The sequence below is a fragment of the Passer domesticus genome, chromosome 22 (assembly GCF_036417665.1).
Source record: "Passer domesticus isolate bPasDom1 chromosome 22, bPasDom1.hap1, whole genome shotgun sequence".
Taxonomy (NCBI): Eukaryota; Metazoa; Chordata; class Aves; order Passeriformes; family Passeridae; genus Passer; species Passer domesticus.
In genome coordinates this window covers 7,775,098-7,798,600 of record NC_087495.1, presented here as the reverse complement: position 1 = coordinate 7,798,600, position 23,503 = coordinate 7,775,098, and the positions used below count along the sequence as shown (strand labels likewise).

Below are 23,503 nucleotides of genomic sequence, written 5' to 3'. Positions count from 1 at the left end.
CTGTGAGTCAAAGGAAGACTTCACCTCCATGACACTGCTTCACATTCCCCCTGCCTCACATGTCAACAGTTTCTGGCTGATAGAATGCTTGGGCCAAGGAGTAAAGCACTAATTCTCATTGCCAGAAAGAAAATCAATTTTGGTTAAAAGTGGTTATTTTATTTACACATGTAACAACACAAACTAGTCAGAATTTATGGTTTTATTGCCAAGGTGAAGTCAAGAGTCAAGGGGAATGGGTCACTGTGTGTCATTAACAGGGTTGTAATGGGGCCACCTGTTACACTCAGCTGACCAAAATCATTGAAATAAGAACACAAATAGTAAGACTGTTTGGCCATTACCTGGATCTGAACAAGTGACTTAAATACAGTCTTTCAAGTGTATGCTTAGCTGAACAGGATTCACAAAGTACAGGAGAAATACAAATGTGTAAAATTACATATTACATGCACAAAAAAATTCTCTGCACAGCTGTCTTTGCCTCTTTTGGTCAGTGGACTAACTCCACAATATTTTCATCCCAAATGCAGCACAGAAGATGCAGAGCTGAGACCAGGTCTGAGGCCTCAGACACACGAGCTTCATCCAAAACAGTAAAGCCCTCTCTGAAATCAGACGTATTTCTGTGAGTACCCCACTCATATCCAGTGCTCAGACCACACCACCCATGAAGAAGTCAGATGCAGAGAAACTGTTTGGGGATATGGCAGAGCTGATGGCTGGGTTGTGAACCCAACAGGAGCTTTCCATGTGCCCACAAAAGAAGCCATGCATGCTCCAAAAGTGGCAATGCTCTAAAGGTGAGGAGTTGGAAGCTGGTACCTTAGAAGCAGCCAGTTCTTGGGTGAGCTCTTGGATTTTCTGTTGCTGCTGGATTAGCAGCTCCTGGACAGCTGCTAAGGTTGTCTGTAACTGAGTCACTGCAAGGGAAAAAGCAGAAGAGTTAAACTGAGATACATCCACATATACACACTCACCCACGCCTTTCCTGCTGTCTAGCTACGAAGATGCCTCTATTCCTACTATATTTAATTTATCTATGCCCGCCTGCTCACTTTAATCCATATGATTTATTTGCACTACGGGTAATCTACCTGCACTGCATCTAACCTCCAGTATTTCTAGTTTATCTTTCCATTGTATAGATGTCTATAGCCCACAGTATATCCGTCTAAAACCTCTCCCTTTTAATTATATTGGTTTATGATTTGTACATCTCCCTGAACTTACACAATGTTTGTATCATTTATCTATCTCAGGGCTCTTGCAGGCAAACACTGGGGCTAACTCCAGTCTGGGAAGAGGCTGCTCTCAGGGTTGACCTTAGGGTATCATGAGAAATGAAAGATGCTTTTCTTCTCACTTCAATGAAAAGTGTAATTAGCATCCTTCCATTCTCAACCTATCAGCTCCTTCAATCCAAATATCTTTATAAACTTACTGCTGAAAATCATAGTTTTTTCATCCCAACTGAATATACTTTGCACTTTTCCCCTTTTCTTTCAAGAGAACACCCTGTATTCCTACACCCCAACAAACACAGAAGAACTTCTGCTGGACTCCAGCTGTAGAACTTTTTCTACTTTGGCACTTCATCCAAAGCTTCTAGGGAGTAAACAAGCTGATAAAATAAATAAAATTAAAAACTCTATTGGTGTGGTGTGACAGGTAACAGCTAATCCAGACCATCATTAGGGCTTCGGGTAATGAACAGACACCCTATAGAGTCAATAACATAGAAGGTGGCTAAGGTCAGAGAGGCACAGTAATTACAGACTCTCCTGACCCTTCCTCGGATTTTCAGATGGAAGGTGGGGAGAAACCACCAAAAAAAAAAGCCCCTGAAAACATCAGAGAAGCAGAAATTAAAAATGAACTTTACAGCCCTCCGAAAGGCTGTCATTTTATTCCCCTTATTAATATTCTGAGGTTGGGAGCCTTTCCGTAAAAACATAATTAATTGAGGCCGTGCCGACAGTAAACAAGCAATTTCAAATTAAACCGAAATGACGGCGGCTTCATTTGCAAATGTGAACAGATTCTCAGAGCAGATAAATGAAGTCACCACATAAAGTGGAGATGGAGGGAAAGAAAAGGGTGGGGGTCTTGGCAGAATGGAGGATACAGGGAGAAAAGCTTTGAGAGGTGAATTGATGGAGTCATTAATCTTTACCTGTCTGTGTCACACTGCCACTCATCTCAGAAATGTTTGACTCAATCCTCTGAAGTTGTTTCCTGTCTTCTTTGCCTCCCATGATGAGAGGGACCAGGTATTTCTGCATGGAGTACAGAAACTTTTTCAGGAAACAGCGATGTGCAAAGTGCTATTTCTAATCTACCTGAAACATCCTCAAATCCCACCCCCAAAATCTCAGCCTTTATCAGAGCCAGTGATTATTTATCCACACACCTGGCTGAGAAAAGAAATTCTCTCTACAACAAGTGTTAAAGGAAGTTGCAGAAGAAGAGTTTTGTGGTTACATTTGTCAGGGTACTGAAAATCAGTTCCTAAGTCTGGACACAGCCACGAAATCTGCCTCATTCTGCCCCTGAAGAGGGTGGACTGGACATAACAGGTCCCAGGTCTCCTCTAGCTACCATGGAACCTTCTGCAGCCACATCCTAGGAACAGAATATGCTTCAACAAGAGCACAAGCAATGGAAATTACCTGGTTTCTAATAGTCTGAGATCCACAGCTAAAACCCAGGTTTGTTTGCTTGCCATATTTTGACTGTGACTTTTATGTTAAGTGTCTACATTTCTCAAATATACCAGTGGCAGTGCCAGTGAGAACAGAGATGCTTCACCAGCTTGGAACCAACATGAGCATTTCTCAAGCACAAGACAACGAGCAGCACAACATGTTTCTCTAAGAGTACTGGGTGGGAGTAGCAAGGGGCCTATTACCTTGTAGAGCTGGTGGAATCCAAAGGCAATTCCTGCCATTATGATAGCCAAAGCCCCATAATCTCGCCATCTGGAGCCAGGGGGACCTAAAGTTTAGAATCAAGAAATAATCACAGTCAGAACTGCAAGTGACAACATTTTTGTACATCCATTTTATCAGAGAAAAGAGGAACGATTAACACACCGTGTGCAGGCCTTTGGCTGAGGACGTTAAAACATCTGGCCAGATTTCTGGTATTGACTCTGGCCTTGTAGTGCCACAGGGAGAAAAACCACTGCAGCAATTAAAGAGGGTCCATCAAGCTGTTTTGCCCTACTCTTTCCTTGAAGAAGGCACTCTGAACCCAGGTAACTGTTTCTGGGGCTGGTAATAGCTAAGGTTAACTCCTTACCTGAATATTGTTCTCCAGTATCATAATTTTTGAAAATGGGGACAGAACCAAGAGACCCAAAAGAGTGCAGGAGAAAGGAAGGAAGGAAGGGAGTGTTTCAAGAAAGAAGAGAAATCTATCAGGGCAATAAATAGGTTTATGAAAACTGTGTCAGCAATTATGGACCACTTCAGTGAGGAAGGATCCAGTATCTTTCGAGCTTAAATTACACATAGGGACCAAAGCACACATAAAGAGCAGAGAGAAAATATGCAATTAAGTATCTAGAGAGAGAGGTAAAGAAATAGATAAAAGCTTGAGATCTTTAACACACAATTGTGCACAGAAGCTTAGAGGCTCCACAGAGGAAAGCAAAGATATGGTATGCCCTGCTCCTTCAGCAGAATCAGAAGATACCTGCAGCTTTCCGGCAGACTTATCCTGTCACCTCCCTCGCAGTTCACTGAACAAACCTTGCACTGCCCCCGGTTTTCTTTAATAACAAAGAGGATGCAGAATGATCTGCCTAAAGTGCAATGGCAGGATGTGGGCAGAACTGACAAGATGGGAGACCGGTGTGGTCTCCACATCTACATGTGACTACAGTGTCTCATAAATGCATTATGTTCTCCAAAGTCTCAATTTAGGAGACTTAACTGGCTGAAATGGGTGGCCTCTGCTCTCCTTTCTGCTTTGCTCACCTATTGCCATTTTGCTTGTTGCTGAATGCTTCTTCAGGCATTTCATTCCAAAAGTTACCCCTAATCCCAGCACTTAGGGTCTGGAGTATTTGGGTCTGACTCCCAAATACTGGCTCTCAGAGCTCCTTGCTACATTTTAGGACACAGCTCCTGAAATTATCCTCTGGCTGGAAATCTGAACAAATTAAGGCATCTCTGTCAGAACTGGTGAATAGTGTCACCAGGAGTATTTTGGGTTGCTGCAGTTGCAGTTTTGGAGCTTAGGCACATGATCAAATTATCATAACTTTTTAACTTAATGAGTTAACACACGTCAGCTAAGCTGCAGTAACTGGCTGTGTACATGTCAGGATTTAAAATGATCTCTTGCTAATCTTGCTGTGAACCCCAGCCATCTCTCCCACCTTCCCCTCTGTGCTGTGCCCCCACTGTCACTTCTGGCATCTGAAGTCTCTTGGTTGTCCAGTTCTCCCCCCTGAACTTCTGACTAAAAATACCCTTCTATGACAACACGATTTGTTCCAGGCTGAGCTGCTGTTGTACAGGGTTAATTATCTCAGGGGTCTGTGAATCCTGCCCATGGCTGTCCTTGATGGGCTGTCCCAAACTCCCTCCCAGCTCCACTGACCTCCGAGCAGGAAGGAGACACACCTGTAGGAATCCATCTGCTTTGCCCTTTCACCTCGCTCATCTCTCCCTCCATTCCTATAATGCTTGAGCTAAGAACATTTTATTGCCCCCTGGTTTTCATTATTAATGAAAAGGGACCAGAATGATCTTTCCTAAAGTTCAGAGAGTCTATAAAGACAAGAAGCTGAAATGCCATTTTACTCATTTTAGAGATGTGTGAAATCTGTCTTGTGACAAAAAAAAAAAAAGGTGCAGGGGGTGGAGAGAAGAAGTGAGCAAGTGAGGGATGCAGTAAAGGCTTTGCACTGACCACAGCAACTTCACAATGTTACAAAGAATGTCACAGCTCTGCCTCAATTCCACACTCAACCTTTCTTTTTCTGCAATTCTCTAATCTAAAGCATGAAGAGAGGCTTAGGAGTTTCTCCATTTTAAGCTCCATGCTCACATCGGCTGTTTGCATATCCTCAATTTCTCTACATGTAAAACAAATAGAATTCAGATAAAGTGAAAAAGCACTGACAGCCCGGTTACTTTAGGCACTTCTACTAAGAGATCTTCAAAAGTCAAATGGAAGGGACACAGATGCTTTCTCCAGGTATAAATCTGTGGTTTTGCTAAGTATATTTAATTTCCCCAGCAGTCACTGGAAATTGCATTTCCAGAATAAACACTTACTATTTTTAAGATCTCCATTCACCTAAGAATTAACTTTCCTAACAGCAAATAATTAGGCCTTGTGCATCCAACTTAAGGTCAGCTTCACTAGTATACAGATTTAAAACTGTACAAACTGATGCTGGAAGAGGTGATTTTCCAAAAGAAAGCAGTGAATCCATGGAAAGATGTTGGGGGAAAAAAAAGAAAAGAGTTTGGATTCTAGCTTAATCGTAAGAGGAAACAGTCTGTATTCTACAGACTTCTACATAATGAAGACACAAGGATGGGAAAAGAAGATCCAAATGTCAAGAAAAAAGTCACTGGAGCTGATTTTTAAGCAGGTGTAAAAACTGCACAAAGCCCCAAAAATGGAGCCCATAAATACCATGGGGAACAACACTGACAATACCTGGATGATAAGCTTGCAGCTTTGCACACCTTGCTCAGAAACTCCTCTGAGTTTGCTTGTAATTATATGGGTTAGAAAGGTAAGAAAACAAAAACACAAACAACAAATTAATCACTTAAATATTTAAAGTCAGATTTTTGTCCTCACTGCTGGATTAGTGCATTTCATAACACCAATAGTAGACAGCCCTGGTTTTTTACTGGGGGTTCATTTTAGAGCATGTTTAAACTAGTCAGATTGAGTGATGCTTCCAGCAACTAATCGCATGTCAAATAAAAGATATTTTATGTAATAAATTACTGCTACAAGTAATTCAAATGTCATTTATCAGTTTTATTATCAGTCAGGCAAAGTCTTGTTTCTCTATATTAATCAAATTCGAGCTTTCTTTAAGCTTTTTTTTAAAGCAGTTTTGACACCTCTTGGCAAAAGTACAAACTGGAGAGAAGGAATTACTCCTCCAGAACAAGAGGAGAAGTAATAGAGATGGTATTGACCTAAAACACTAGAAATTTAATTATTGTCTCTTCCCCAAAGAAGTTTTTATACTTTCTCTTCAACCAGAAGGGGTTCAGCATACAAAACCTATGCTACTCTGATGGCTTACAAGCGTGCTTTTTTCTTGTTAACTCTTCAAGAATTAGGAAGTAAGTATACAGAACACAGATACTTCCAATAAAATATTAGAACATTAATTGTACAAAAGGAAGTACTTAAGGGGTATGAATTTAAGAAATAGAACAAACTGTGGTGGCAACAGCAGGAGATCAAGGAAGCAAATTCAAAAGGGGTACCCAGGATTTATTGCTGTGACTCACAGGAGTGGGCATCTCACACTTGCATTACTGGCAACATCAGCTTGGCTGTTGCTTCATTCCTGCTGAAGAAATGCCTGAGAAGGTTCTGAACCATCCTGAACTTCCATACTTGTAACCCACAGTTCTAATGTAATTTTTAAACATGAAGCAGCAACACCTTGTGGGAAGAGGGTGCAGAGAGAAATCGGATTTCTTAAAACGCAAGCCTCTGTTTTCAGCACAAAACCCTCCTCACTCTGCGTTTTGAGTAGAGGTGTCAGAACCACTCAAAAAAAAAACCTAAAAAAGAACCAAAGATATCAAACACAAAGTAGTTCACAGTCTTGAAGACCTAAACTCTAGCAGATCAGATGTTGCTTCACAAGAAACTCAATGTCTTCCTTGGGGAAGGCAAATATAGCCTGCAGTCTTTTTCAACATGAGTTGCTCCCATCACCAAGTCAGTGTACTCTAAGCAGCCTCTCTGTCTCCCTAGTCATTTAGATATTCTTTCAAACTTCTATTCTAGCAGCATTCCAGCTCAGTGTCACAAACACTCTGTGAGATGATAAGCATAACAGATAGAGGGAAAAAGTAGTATCTATCTTCCTCTGTACACAGCAGCCCCTGATGAGACTGTGAAAGATAAACTGGCTTAGCAAACTATCACAGAAAAAACTGTCTTGAAGCAGATTTGGACCAATTCAGAAGGATTCATTACAGGATTAGCATCCAACTGATGAAATAACCTACAGCAAACAACACACCTTGAAGGAGCACTGAGCCACTGCACAGTCTCATCCATCAGGCCTAGAAAAATTCATATATTCCTTTTGCAGTTCTGATACCATGGAAAGCACTTAATAGGAAGACAACAAAGACAGATCTATCATTAACACCCACCAAGACTACACCAGTCAAGAACTGGAATAGGGCACAGATGAGAACTAATCAAAACAAGTATTTTGGTGAAATGAATACCATATATGTCCAGCTGCTTATTCTTTTTATGCATCCATTTAGAGGTTAGGCTTAAATCGAAGGTCTACTACAAATGGCTAGAGTGGGAAGGAACAATACCTAATGAATTCATTGTCAGCCCTTCCCAGTTCTGGGGGCTGCTGAGAAGGACTGCCTCACAGGGAAAAGCTTTGGGTTCAAATTATTTAAAAAGCACCAACCAGATCACAAAGCTACAGCACTAGTTTACAATTAGAACCCCTGTGAAGGCTTTTATTTGGTGGAATTTTTAGTCACCTTCGATTTCCAAGCATTATGGAATCATACTTTCAAAATTCTCTTTCAAGCTGTTACTGGGAACATTCTGATGTTGAAATTTTAGTTAAGATTCTTACCTAGCAAGAAGAAAATGGGAGCTGCTGCTTTGAGGAAACCCAAAATAGCAAAAGGAAAACAACCAAAGAGTGATAAAGCTGCCAGGGTTAACAGCGATGACGGTGTTTCCCAGGCTGAACTGCGTGCTTCTTCCCTGCTCTACTCATACTAGTGGAACACTGAAAGAAGGGAAGGTTAACTCTTCCAGTACTAGGTTGTGGTAGGAGTTATCTGAATGAGCATGGACAGCACCAAGAGGGATCTGGCCCTGCTTCTACAGCCAGACAGCAGATTTTGCTTTCCTGGCATTTTCTGTGGACTACAGCAGACAGGAATTAGCCCAGGAGGCAGAATTCAGCCCTAGAGTTCACCAGCACACACAATACAACAACCAGAAATATTCCACTTCTGAGCCCACTATTATCACAAAAGATTTTCGTCTCAAACTGTGCCAAATCAGAGCAGCTAAAATCTCAAAAAGTAAATCTAGTATTGTCTCCAGCAATAGCAAACCTGCGCCATAAACTAATAAACACAGCTCTAAGTGGAGTGTTACATCAGTCAATATCTGCCATAGAGCTGTTTAAGAGCAGCAACAAAATCCTATTCTTTATACTTGGCAGGTAAGTGAAGTGATTTTCAAACTACCAGACACACATGTGAGCTGAACAGCTTCTTTTGATGGATTTTTAATGGTGTGTACTTTGGTTTTTATTGTTTGGAGCTTAGATACTTTTTTGCGAGGTTTGTTTTAAAATGCAAATATATATGTAAATTTTGAGTCTACACAGATTATGCTGGGACTCTACAATTTCTTTGAGAGTGCATTTTGTACACAAAAATCATACAATCATATCCACATAGTCTACACAGAATTTCTGCTGTCACCGCAGATTATTTAAGATCAGAGAGAAAAGTTTTCCAAGTTTTAGAAGGGGAGACCAAGTCCCGTGTTGACAAAGTGCTTTTCTGATGTCCTTACAGTGTGTCAGAATCTAATTTGCATTGACTTTCCACCTTCAGGTCAAGAGGTGTCACAGGCTGGTATGGATGACATTTGTTTGTAGACAGTGATCATTTGTATCTCATTTTCCTTGTGTAACATGATCTTGTCACAGGCATCAACAACCGCCAAGTGCATCCAAATAACATTTGGTGTCTGATTCTGACAAAAAGTAGAACTGAAATCCAGGATGCAGCACACGGATCTGTGAACTGCTGCAGGAATCACAGCAGAAAGCAACGGGGAGCAGGTATTTTTCAAAGTGGCACTTACTATAGAGCACGGGGTGGGGAGGCTGAGCTGGCACCGCGAGTGTGGAAGGAGCTGGGGACTGCGGCTCATCCGTGCTCGTGCCCGACTGCTGGAAAGCCAGGTCGATTTCTTCATCTGTCAGGCCTGGGGGAGCAGAGGAAATGAAATCAGTTTAGCACCTTTACCCACTTTATGCACACATAATTAAATTCTCAAGCCAGGCAGAACCCTTTCAAGCTGCAAAGAATTTTGGCACTGACTTGAGCAGTAATGCCTCCCCAATTTTGGATTCGCTGGAATGTCTCCCTCTCTCTTTCTCTGTTGCAATTTAACCTTAAGCGACAGAATATTAGCCTCAACGTTGCTTCCAAATGTGGCTCATTCAATTTCCTTAATTTATCCTTGAGTTTATTGCTGCTTTTGAAGTAGCTTTCTATTGCAATTCTCCATTCTTCCCCCGAAAAAAAGATACCATCAACTGCAAATGTGGCTCATTTTAATCTGTAATGGTGTAAAAAAAAAAAGAGGGGAAAAAACTAACAATAATGCATGAAAACAGACAGGGAAACAAAAAACTAATTATTGGGTTAGACGACTAATTAGTCTAGATCGTTTCCGAAGACGGGAATAATTTGCTTTATTTTATGACAAATGCAGAAATAAAAAGAAAAAAAAATCAGGACTGACTGTGATTAGTATGAATGGGACACAGAATGTAAGGAGGAAATAAAACTATAACAAAACAGATCAAAACAAGGCCAAGCCCAACTTTCAGCTGAGCATTGCCCCAGCCCACTGGTGCATGATTAGATTGCCCCAGGGCAGCCTGGCTTTCATTTCACACAGAGCTGGAGTAACACTGCACACATGGTATGTGTTGTTGCAGTGACTCCTGCCACGAGGAAATGCCAGGATGACCATCTGTAATTGGCCACAACATATGGAAACTATTTGGCCAACAAGGGGGAAAAGAAAAGCAGCCAAAGGATTCACAATGACCAGCATCTCTGAAGAAGGAAGCACAGCTGGATTATTTTTTCCAACAAGAGAAAACATCCTCTAGAAAAAGAATTTAGTACTCAGATGGCAATCACGAAGTGGGAGCTGGACAGCTGTGTAGCATTTACTGTCCTGCACAGAAGCACATAAAAACCCAGTGCCCCTGCTACGAGGAACACGTGAAGGGATTTGGGACCTTTCAGCATCCAGCCAGGGCATGCAAAAACACTCACAAAGAGGGAAGTGAGAATATGGATTTAAGGAAAGAGATTTATAAGATAAGAGGCAGACCACTTGATTCTCACATGATTCTTGAAGGGAGTGAGTACAGTGAGGAAAATTGTATGAACAGGACAGCATTGGGGAAAAAAAGGGGAGATACTTTCCACATACTTCACCCCTGCTTGAGATCCATAAAGCACTGCTGGTAGATGAAATTCCTGAACTTAATACTTTAAAAAACCTAGCTTTTTAATATTACAGAGAGATGCAATATAAAAAATGGCCAGGCCACTGGGCATACGAGCTAAGTTGCAAGAAATCTTTTCAGGATCTTTAACTTTGCATACTGGGGGGTCTAGACAGAATAATCTGTAGCACAAACAATATTTCCAGAAATAAATACACAATCTGTCTCAGAACTGTTATTTAATATCATAAGCACTAACACAGTGCTTGTGGTATTCAGAAGGCTTTATAACTATTAACAGATCTCTCTATTCCTGTGAGCGTGTGAGAAACTGTGAGTTCCTGTGAGACACTATTCATCTACTCCACCGAGCATTGCAGAGAATTTCAGTGACTTCTCTAACAGCAAAATACTGTCAGTGTAAGACACAGTGCCAGAAATGGAAAGTTCCTGATCTTTGGTCCTGCAGTCTGACAGAATCACCCTGTGACTTGTGTTTGAGGCATGGCTCAAATAGTAAGGAACCAAAACCACACAAAACAACATGGAACAAGACTTGCAGTGAGAGTAATAAAAGGCAGATAAACACAACTCAGCGTACTGCTCTGCTCACAAAAGCAGTATTTACAGTGTCTAATGCACGTTAGAAAGCAAAGTCCAATCAGAAAGAAATTGTTTCAACCAGCTACTAATTATCCAATGTAGAACCCATAAACAGATGCCAACACTGCAGATCACCAGCAACTACCGAATTTCATGAAGATGGAGACAACATTACTTGCTGGCTGCAAATGTGCCATTTTGTTCTATTTCCATGCAAATCTGATAATATTTAACACTTAGAAATATCAGAAGTAATGGAGGATCTCCACTTCATTCTGCAAAAAGGGCAGAAAAGAATGCCAGTTGTTTCACAACCATACCATAACATCATCCTGTTTGAGAAAAAAGCTAAAATCTTTTGCAAATAAAATGCACCTATAGGATTATTCTGATCTTGCCAGCCAGGGAGAAGTACCACTGCTTCCATTTAAACCCTGTTGTGCTGTGAAGAAGAAGCTGATGTGAATGACAGAATGATAGGAAGCCTTTCACATTGCAATTCCTGGTTTGAGTAGTACAAATTAGAACTACTACAAATTAGAATTACTACTTCCCTGGACTATTCTGCTGCCTTGTGAAGTGGTCCTGGCCATGGCACTAGTGGCAATGAACAAGAGAATATCACAACTACATCCCTTCTTAATTATCAGAGGAGAAGACTGGGATTGCCTGGAAAACCTCTTCTTTCATCTGGACGAGACGCTTTTAAGGCATTGTGATCTTGGCCTCAAGATCAAGGGACTCCTGGAGCTGATTCCTTAAGCATGTACACAGAGTTAGTCTGCACAGTGGACACTCAGTAACGACAAGTCACCTCTGCACTCAGAAATATACCTGTCCTCATGTTGGTCATTTCAGTAACAAAAGTGGATAAGATATTCTAAGGCTCTCCTCAGCAATTATAGCTAACTTCATCACATTTCCCTTTGGAATGATTTTTTTTTTTTTTCAAATTCACCACCTATATATGCACACGGTATGAATTTTACATGCCCAAATTATTCAACTTGGATATATTAATTACATACAAAAATGTGAATTTTGAATCCAGATCTAAGTGTCATCTGTTGCAATATCTCATCTTGCTTTATTTTATCACAGTCCTATCACTGCACTACATGAAAAAGGATCCATGTTCATTCATTGTTCTAATCTAGCAGGAAATTGGCAACCCAAAAATAATACCACTGCCCTTGGATGCAACAGCAGTGTCACAAAACCTGGGGCTTTGTGTCTAGTACAGCTCCCAAACAGGTATCTCAAGAAAATCACCTCTATTGAACAGTGGAATTGCTCTAAATCCACTTTCCAACACTTTGGAAAACAAACACTTCCGTTGTTCTGTGGCTGCAGTAAGATCAAGTCCATGCAGAATGCAAAAGGTTAAAAGGAACAATAAAGGAAACTGCCAATTGTAAGTGAATTATATTTGGCTTTGAAAGCTGAGCCACGGCTATATTATAAAAGGCATCTCTTTGCGTTGTTTACCATCACCCTGACTAATGCAGACCTTTTTTTTGTTTTAAATAATCTCATGCAAATTAGACACACACTTCCTTCCAGTTGATTGCTATCTGCAAGGAATAATCTAACCGCAGAGGGTACTGAGCAAGGACTGAGCTGAGGAGAAGCATGCACGGAAACTGTCTTCAGAGCCCCACAGAATGCAAACCTGCTCCCTTCCCCCAGCCCTCGCCCCGCTCCTCTGCAGCACCACAGCCACTGCAAAGAATTACTCATAATTTTCACAAAGTTTCAAAAATTCCTTTTCAGGTTTCAGGGTGTTGATTTGAATAATCCAGCACCCATTATTGTTTTGCACTCAAAGGCTCTTGCTGACCCTCTTTTTTGATTGTCACTGCTGCCACTCAATTTGCAGGCATCACTCAGCCTCTGGAAATTGTAGTCAAACACAGAAACAGAAAATCAGAGAATGAAATGGGTTGTCACAAGCATCTCTTGGTGCCTGCACCTCGGGTGTTGTACAAAGAGCTCTTTTGTACAAGAACTTTTAAGACTTGCCTGTCTATGTCCTTTTATAATATCTCTTACTATTTAAGGACCTCATATACATCAAAATACTGTTCCTCTTATGATCACTCTGAAGTAGAGGAGTACTTACAGTACTGTCACCCATATTTCACAGATGAGGAAGAGGTGAGACATACACACATGAGAAGTGCCCCAAGGTCAGAAGTGAAAATAAAACTCAGGAGATGTTTTACCTATTTTCTGTCAAAACACAGCAGCAATAATAGCAATGTAAAACCCTTCCATTAACTCAACCAGATGAGCCACGCTTTTTCTTCTTCTGACACAGGCTCTGGCATATTACTGACAACCCTTTTTCCATCCTATGCACTGAAAATATATTTTTCTTCATTATATTCTTCCTTACATTGCTCAGTCCAGTAATTCACACAAGATTTTCAGGTTACATCAGTTTTGGGGAGACATTTCTGTTTAGGTGGAATTAAGAATTCTGCCATAATAATGAAAGGTGGTGGGAAAAAATCAGTTTCTTTGTGGGTTTCCAAGGCCAGCTTTATTACCACTCTAGAGACCACCCTGAAGCAAGCCCCCACCCACCCTTCAGCAGGGACAAAAGGCAGGAGAGGGTGTGGGGCAGGGGGTGGCAGCTGCTGGCTTTTTCCCACACGCTTTCTGTGAAGGCCAAAACAAAGTAGGACAGGACAAGTTGTTTAGCTACAACAAACTTCGTGACCACCTGAAGTTTAGTCAGGTATCACCTGACTAAAAGGAAGATGTGCTGGTCGGCACCCTGAAATGACATTACACTTCTGTTCCTGGAAGCCACTGAGTCAACTCTGCTCAGAAAGAACATGGCCACATTTTAAAAGAATCATCATAAAATCCTTCTGGGATCTGATCCAGACTAATGATTCCACCTGTTCAGTCAGTTACATGCAGTGCTGGGTGACTGTTATCAAATCTGTCTCCTAAGTCCTACTCTGTGCTTAGCTGAATGTATTTCAAAAAGGTCAAAAAGGCAAAGTCTCCTGATGCATTTTCTTTCGCACATGGCCATTCACAAGGTTGGGCCCAACCCAATATTTGAATAAAACCTAAGGTTTCAGAAACAGCACTCTGATTTTTTTCCCCTTAATTTACACTGGGACACTGCATTTGAATGTAAACATCCTGCTACTGCACTTCCAGCTCAAACTTTAGTAAAGGAACCCACACATCAAAGGAGCATGGACTGGTCTCAACTGTCAGGCTGAGAAATGCAGAAATAAAAGTAATTTGAAAAGTTGCTGAAAGGGCTTTGAATTCTTACAGCTCTATTCATCTACGAGACTGTTAATTATGCAAGTGCAATCTTTCAGAAACATGATACACTTTAACCCATCAGGGTGAGTAAGCAGCAATCAGAACTGATAAGGGTGCTCTAACCTCAGCTGCACAGCCCTAAAATAGAGAAGGAAAATCAGACTAACAGAACAATGCTAGGAATTACACAGGGAGTCAACCAGGACCGAAAAGGTTAAAATAAAAAGTATTTTGGCATAACAAGTATAAATAAATAAATAAATAAATAAATAGAGCAGCAGTTTCTCTTCCTAGCTAAGCTTTTTGGAGTCTATAATAAAATGAAGTGTAATGGAGGAGAGGAGGGCAATGTCAGAGGGTGAGGGTTTGGGAGAGAGGTTGTTAAGTATCTCCCTCTCCTCAGCTGTGTTTACTCCATTTACAGGATCCCGGGTGATTGATAGACAGACAAAAGAAAAGCAAGCAGATAGTAACCCCCCTCTGGGAGCACCAGCAGAGGGGATAACTCCTGACATCATCTAGAGCCCCAAACTCTCCTTAGCCACTTGTAATTAAAAAGACAGAGCAAGATATGCAAACCAGAGAAAAAGTAAAAGAGGATTTTTTTTATTATTATTTATTATTAACATTTTGTTGGAACAGTAGAGTGCAATAAGGACTCTCAGAGCCGTTAAAAGTCGTCGGGTGACCTGCAGACCCCTATTTCCCAGAGCCTTGTATAAAATTGAATTTTTTAAACATAAATTACACGTAATGACGACACTGTAAAAACTAACAGTAATGGAAAGCTGTGCTGTATTTCATTAGCCTGTATTATTCCGTGCCACCTGATCCAGCCGGGCCTTGTTTATGAGTTAGTGTGTTAGCAGATGCCGATGGAAGCATTTGCTTCGACCTTGCTCTTCTCATTGGGGCATGAAATTACGACGGCAGCACCTTGATATTACAGCCATAAATACAGTAAACTGCAAATTTAAGCCAACGGCTCCTATTGTCTCTGAACATAAAGCTGATCGGTATTTATTTAAAAGGAGAACGAAAAAAAATATTATATATCACCTTGTTTATGGGTCCAGTGTCCCCCCTTCCCCTAATCTGCCTTATTCACTTGGTTAAATACTAAACAAACAAACTAAATCCTCTCTATTTTCTACTGATTAAATATTCTTATGAAATGAGTATTGTCTTCAGAAAACTGGATCAAAGTATTTTCACTCTGAATAAGGAAGGGCAAGTGACTTGCTTAGCATGTCTTGGAATGGAAGAAACAGAACAAGTACTACAACTTTTCTTCTCAGTTTTATATATATATATATGAGAAGTTCAAAATGGAAAATGAAAAAGGTGCTTCTGGTCACTCATTCACATTTGTGTGTAACATGTATACATATGAACAAGAAAATGTTTTCTTCCAGTTTTCTATTTGAAAATATCTCCCATGTTAATACCACTTCAAAACAAGGAGAAAAAAAAAAGAAATTGCAGTGAGGTTAATTGGAGGGGGAAAAAACCATGGGATTCCTTCTCTGAGCAGCAAACAGCAGGGAGAATGCCTCACTCTCCTATGGGCATTTTGGGTAAATACCCAGTAAAATTTATCAGAGGGGAGAAAATCAAACACAAAGGCAAAAGGACATTGTAATATCACAAAGCATACCACAGCATAAATCACAGCATTATAAGTCAGTCCAAAATGCATTTCACTGGTAGTTTCAAGGCAGGGAAAATACAGTTTCACTTGCAGCAAGAGAGGTCAGGTCTTCCTCCTCTAATGTAAAGTAAGCTCCTTGCCTAGATGAAGTATGTTATCTCCGTTCCGTAGAAAGAAAGAGGAAAGAAAGAAAGAAAGAAAGAGATATCTTTGGTAAAAGCTCCCAATACTAAGCTATACGTTCGAGGGGTCAAGGCACTAAGAGGAGAATTCAAGGAACAACATGCAGGATGAAAACTGGACTTGTGCTCGGGATTCTGCAATGCCAAAGTCCCAGGAGATGGAGTGCTACCACAGCCTCAACAGGATGTGGACACCTCTTTCTTGAATTAATCTACAACAAATCTTCAGGCAGCAGACAGCATAATTCAACAGGTATAATTTCTACTCCACAAACAGTTCAAAATTGAGAAAAAAAGGAGATAGCAACATGACTCTAAATCAAGCAAGACAGGTCCAGAAGTCCTCACCAACCTGAATTACAGAACCAGAAGTTTTGTTACAAAGCCCATTTACATTCCTACACAAACAAGTATATGCAAAAACACAGAATAAATTCAAATTCAGGTACCTTCTTCTGAAGACCTGCCTATTACAGAATCATTCTCAGAACACCATGGTCAGCAAAAAAGACAGAAGAAACAAGTCTTTCTGAAACATAAATAAAAATCTCTCCTAAAAATGGAAAGCAATTTTATTCTCTTATCGTCTGTGATGGTGCTATTTTTATTTTTAGGTCTCTTGCCTCCAGCTTGTCCTTTCTATTGTCACACGAGCATGAGCACAGTAGCTGATGGGAAGCCTCCTTTGAGTGGACACTGGTAGGTTATGTCCACACCACGTGTGACTAACCTGGAAGCCAGTGCTGCCACACAGAAACACAGGACAAACCTTCAGCCAGTCCATGAGAACACTACATAAGAACTAAAACCTCTGCATATTTGAAATTATTTCAAATTAGTATCTACTTGGGGTTTGAAGGCTTTGAAGACTATGCCAGGATACCAGTTCCAAGGTAGCTTATCAAGAATAGTACATAACCAGGGCTCTGACATCCGTTTAAAAGAAGTCCTTAGAGAGCAAAAAATCCAGCTAATGGAAGAGACACTACTCCAGTAACCATAGTGCTGTCATGACTCGTTACCACAACTGACAGCTCCCTAGAAATAAGCCCAGGCATTCAGAGAAAACAAGTATAGGTACACTAAATGGGTGTGTTTCCAAGCACACCCAACCTGTGACCTGATCCTGCTGCTATTCCTGCAGAGAAACAAGTCTCACAGTGGTGGTTCCTGGTCCGCATTATTTGTATCATAATGCTCCTCAGGGATCCCAAAAGGCATTCACTGGGCAGGTGTGGTGCCAGGAACTGTGCAGACCATAGAAGGCAGCCAGACCCAAAGTGTCCAACAAGCACTGTGAAGGAAAGATAGGCTGCAAAGAAAAACCCTGCACTCAAAAATGAAGTAACTTGCCCAGAATACACATCAGGCCTATGCAATTTCCTATTAAATTGGGAACTACAGCATGAAACATTCTGTAAGAGTGAAAGAATATTAATTTCTTCTACATGTTCATTTCCAAAAGCAGCCCAGTTTGATACATGGCCCTTAAGAAACCCATGCACTACCATAGCTTATAAAGCTTACCACATATTTTAATAGCAGCAGTGACAGAAAACATTTGTGCTTCAGATCCATTTATTTTGTGTGAACAAAATATATTTTGTTAAGCAGCTTGTTGAGCAATAATAACAAAATGATTAGCCTTTGGCTACTCTTTGATCTGTGATATTATCTTTAGGAGCTTCTAAACAGAAAGCCAGAGGTAGTCTTAAATTCAAGTAAGGTAAAACACTGTCAGTACAGGAGGTTTGGTTTTGATCTACCTTCAGAACACCAATTTTAAATCGTATTTCCAACTACTTGAACCAGCATGTCACAAGAATTCCAGTGCTGATCCAGAAGGAGCTGGCCAGGGGCGATTTGCAGTCAAGCAGACATTTGTAACTCAACTTTTTCGTTACAGCAGTGAAGAATCCCCAGGGCTGTCCGTGGTAGGGGGGTGAACACACCCTGGATCAGGCCTGATCTCACAGCCCGGCCCTTACGTGCAACTCTGGATCAGTCACTGCTGATCTGGGATTACTGGACTGGGCTGGCTTGCAGTTCTAGAACCTGCCACTCTTTCTGCCAAAATCAGCATTCAAAAGAAAGGAATCATGTAAAAGAACAATTTCAAGCCATTCTATGACATCCTTTAACCAGATTTTTCAGAATATCCGAAACATGCCTTTGTTTTATATATAAGAATGGGGAAATTGTCCTGATGCACCATTTCTGTTTCCTTGCATTACTCTGGAATTACTGATTGCCCCAAACACACTAACAAGAGCACCTGGCTGTTTCCTACCTGAGACAAAACCAGTCACAGAGCAGCCTCTGCAGATGAAGATGAACTGCAGTGTGAAGAGCAGCTTGCCTCAATGTTATTTATTTCCTCTTTTATTTTAAACTTTAGAAAGGAACAAAACAGACACATTTGTACAGACTTACCACAGGAGAAATCATATTAAGTGTCTATAAATGTAGTTTGAGTGTTTGAAGAACACACAATGAAGCACTGAACACACAGTGTGACACTCCCTCTGTCAGGCAGCTGCTGTGGGGAGCATGGAGAACTCAGCAGCTACAGCTGCACATTTTAAGAAAATGTAAAAATACATGGAAGTGTGCATGGAAAAACACATGGAAATGTAAAGAAACCAACAGTGGGTGAGGAGCCATGAACACATGCCTTTTTCTCACAACCTTATAGAGCATCTTGGCTCTTCTCACTCAATTCCTATAAAGTGGAATTAGTGTTAGACACCTGTGAGTCAGGTAACATCACACTAAGAAGAGAAGTTGCATTAAGAAAATTACATCTAAATGCTACATATTTTATTATTATGGTATAAATGTTTCACGTAAATTTGGTTTGCACTTCCCCCAAAAAGACAGAGATGCTACTACAATATTATAAAAAGACAATGTCAGCAAGAATTCATTACAGATTATAAATCACCCTCGTTCCTCCTTATTCTGTTTTTGAGAAATTTTTTACATGCCATTAAAATATTTGCTGAATGTTACTCGAAAGGTAGCCACCTGTAAAATTAAAGGCTGATGCTGCCAGTAACCGTGTTGAAATACCTTCTGTTTAAAAGACAAACCTACTTTGTAATTTTTAACACAAGTATATAAATATTTCTCCACCCACAATTTTGTTCGTTACATCACATCCATTTAGACAACAACCATCTATGTCATCACACAGGATGTTAATCTTGGGTGGGGAAGAAAGAAACAATAGTAAATTAACTTTTAAGAAACCAAGATTAGATATTTAAGCAGGGTCCTTCATGATGAAAGAACAACAAAGACAAAAAAACATTAGGGGACAAGTCAACAAAATAGAAGAAGTTTCAAGAGATCATTTTTCATCTTTTGGTTTGTTTATTGCCTTTTTTTCTCCCCTTGTGGCTTCCACAGGGCCTCTCCAGGGCTCCAGAGAAAATTAAAGAGCCTGGATTAAACGCCCAAAGGACGACTAATGCTAACAATACTAAAAATAACGAGGTTAAGTGGTGTAAAACTATGGTGACCACACACGGAGAACTGGAGTGGTAAGGTAGAAAAGGAGTTTCATCATTGCTCCCTCGGGACATGCACAGAACACAGTAACTGCTTCTAGTTCTCTGGGGTTCCGATTACCATGCCAAACACACCTCCAGAGTTTCCTTATTAGTATAATAAAAAGCCTCTACACATTTGTGTTCTATTCCCAGCCTTGCTATTGACCTTGTGTAGGCCATTTAACCTCCATCTGCCTCAGTTTCTACGTCTGTGAAAGAGAAATAATATTACACTGTATCTTTTCTAAAACACTTCAGACTGGCACAATCACCATGTGCAAAGACTGACAGGTTTGAGAATCTATACATGCCTTATATGCACTTGAGTTAGGTAAGGCATTTGCAACAAATAATTTATTCAAATAACATATTTATACCTTTTTTTTGGTAGATCATCTATGGAAATAGTTTCAGATTTCTAACTCTCATCGAGGACTCAAATTCAGACATTGCTTTGATTGGGTGCTAAAATACAGGGCATTTCTCTGGTCTCCTTTTAGCCAAGTGCTGCCCTCAAAATCCAGTCACTGGGGTTGGATATTCAATAAGGAAATGCAGAAATATCTGTATTTTTAACACTGTGTTGTCTTCTAAAGCGGCACAAAAATTCCAGTCCAGGAATTAAAATGGGAGTGGCTATACAGAATTCACACAGAAACTGGAGTGAACGTTAAAAAACACTTAGGGCCATGTTCCTGCAATAAAACACAAGTTGGATCAGTAGGGGAAACAGCTGAAGCTGTCCAAAGTATGAGGATAGCTCTTGGAGCTCCTGGGCTAGGAGACATTCACCAAACAAAAGAATCACTGTACAAATAAAAAGGGAGTGAATAAAAACGGGAAGATTCTGAGCACCTCCTTCCGAGCACTATGTAAGACTGTGTCTCCTCTCTGGATGCCAAAGGTGGACCACCACCACTGTCTGGCCAAAGGGAAGGGCCAAGGCTGCCCCCAGCAGATCCCTCTCACCCCACAGTCTCAAAGCACAGGAACCGTGCCAGGCACAGGTACAGCACTGTTTGATGTGCTGCTTAGGGGGCAGCTCCCTGAGCAGCAGCCTTGTCCTTGGTCCCCAGACTCCCGAGTGCCAACAACTTACCCATTACAGCAACCACTGGGAAAACAGCTCACAAAACTGACTCAAGTTCATTTCCTCCCTGGTTTTCTTTTACTGCTACTGCTGTCTGTCTCAGGTGGCCTGGTGTGAAAAAGCTCTGCTTTTATGATGAAATACGTGGGAGCAGGACCCTGACTGCAGAGAGCCCAAGGAGGGGGCAAGAGCAGCTTGTGTTCCCACTGACAGTGCATGCCATCCTCACCAGCCCAGCGTTACGAGACACACACACCAGCACTTGCTTTACCCGACACTAAACTCACACCTCGCAAACAAATTATTTAACTACTCTATCCCCCAAGGAAGACAGAGATCATTTCAAATGCAGCTCCCTGCTCGTCTCTCACATACACGCAACGGCCTGATAGGTTAAATGCTGCCATTTAATTACAGTAATGGAACCTGCTATTTTTTGGTTCCCTTGAATCCTCTCTCGCTCTCTTTTTTAAACACATACAGAGTCATCTTTTAAACATGTATTTTATATCCTGAGTTTAACAGCTGCATTCTCCTGGTTACTTGAAGAGCAGGAGTAATGATATTCTGATATTCTTCCCAGTACCTCTGAGCAACAGTCTTTTAAACACTACATAAAAAACAGGAGCTGGGGGATGCTGTAAGAAGGGGTCCAGGCTGACACTGTAGAGGCCAATCTGCCCCTTCATTTACTTAGATGCTTTGTATTAATTTTATTGAATAAAGCCAGCTTAACCTCTTCTACCAACCCTCAAAGCAGCTGGGGTTGGAATGGTGGATAAACATGAAAATGCTTTAAGTAATTTTACTGAAAATTCTATACAGTACATCACACTGACAATATAGCACAGTATGGTTGTATTTATAGGTCTATGGCTGGCAGTCAGAATTATCTCAGATCTAGCTCTTAATACATCTGCCTCAGTGTCCCCACCTAAAATTCCTCAGTTTCCCACTAAATGTAGAGTTTGCAAACTGTTTCAAGAATATAAAGGTCTAATGAAGAGGAAAAAATGTAATCTGAAGTGCTTTAAATTAACCTTATAATCTTGCCATTTCATAAAGGGTGTCACAAGCTTAGTCAGCTACTATTTGTAGAGTACTTTGAAGATGCAAAGTGGCATAGAAATATGGGAAATAGGTGTGTTAAATTCTTGAGCATGCTGCATAACACCTTTTTCTCAAGTGAATTCAGGAAGGAGGCTGTAGGTGGCCAAAGCCCAGAGAGTTTTATGGTTAGTTATTATTGAGGAAGGGCATGTAACACACTACTACGAGTAACACAACAACTGTTAGTGGATTTTACATTTCATATTGCATAGAAATTAGAAAAAATCTAGAAGCCAAGTGTAGGTACTTCCAAGTCAAAATATATTCTTACCTATGCTAAGGCCACAACACTCCTAGAAAAATACCCATATTATACCTGTCCTCAGCTTGATTTGTCCTCTAAATGTGAAATGCTTATTTATTTGTTCCGTGGTAGTTGGCTCACAATCAGCCAGCCAGCCATGCAGGAATATTGCCCATCTTCATTCTCTGGTATGGATATCCACTGGTGTCTCTAAAGGATGGAATCTTAAAAGGTGAGGCAAGGCAGAGACAAAGACAAATTTAATTTTATCACCGTAAAAAGGGACATTTCCACATGGGCAGCAAGGACATGAATATCATGTGTATGCAGGGGTGGGGGGATTATAAACGCATTTTTGGCGAAATTCAATAAAGCTGATTCCACTGCATAAGGTCAGCAATTTACTTTTAAAAAATGATATGATTGCAACTTTTAATATAACCCATGTATTTGCTGCAAGATGCTCTAGAAGATTGTGTAATGTAACCACCTGACCTCTCTGCAGGAGCAGAGATCACCCCATTTACCCTTTATTGTCTTGCTAAAAGCAATGCACATTTGCACGGTATGACAAAGTCAACAGCTTTTACTTCAGAGCGCCTCAGATTTCATGAGAATGAATTCTCTGCTCTGCTCCAGGAGAAGTGGAGTCACCTGCACTAGGCTCCAGGAGAAAGAATAGCAAGGAATGAACCAAAAACTAAATTAACCTCTTAGTTAAGAAAAGAATGATTGCACTCCAGACCAAAATTAAGAGTGTGCAGTAGAAAAGCAAACTGTAGGATTTCATGTTCAAGGGGACCCAAAACATAATTTAAAACAGAACAGAAATATTGTCTAAGAAATCCTAGAGAATCATCTCATACAGGAACTTATTTTACCTTTCCTAGCAGGAAAGTATCATTAGGTCTGAAATGAATTTCAGCAGAACACCACAGATTATCCTAACTACACTCCTTGTTTTAGCTTCAAGAGGGAAGGCTGTCTCCTTAGACGAAGAATACCAGACTCATTCTCAGAGCAGGTCAGAAGATGAATTCATTTAATTGTTCTGGGAAGACTGTGGGGAAACCCTGGACTGGATGACCATGAAAAACAAATTCTTTCTGTCACAGAAATATTTTTATACAAACGTACATAGATTTCTTCAACCATCTCAAGGTGAATCTTTCTTCAAAGGTCAAAGCTGCAGGGCTGGATTAGGATTGCACGCAATCTGCCTGAGCCTTGACATTCTGACATTCTAAAGTTTGCAGCTTTCCCCTCCCATACACGGCTGATGGAAGTAAACTCCCAAT

At 40.7% G+C, this 23,503-nt stretch overlaps 1 protein-coding gene across 2 annotated transcripts in view; it reads right to left on the bottom strand.

Moving 5' to 3' along the window:
• PEX14 (peroxisomal biogenesis factor 14) overlaps positions 1–23,503 on the bottom strand; it is a 67,634-nt gene that overhangs the window by 5,563 nt on the left and 38,568 nt on the right. For both annotated transcript variants that reach the window (XM_064396861.1, XM_064396862.1), the window contains exons 4-7: positions 9,091–9,213; positions 2,912–2,997; positions 2,177–2,279; positions 826–923 (exon numbers count right to left, since the gene is read on the bottom strand). In XM_064396861.1, the coding sequence (XP_064252931.1) occupies positions 826–923; positions 2,177–2,279; positions 2,912–2,997; positions 9,091–9,213 (410 nt within the window). The remainder of the gene's footprint in view (positions 1–825; positions 924–2,176; positions 2,280–2,911; positions 2,998–9,090; positions 9,214–23,503) is intronic.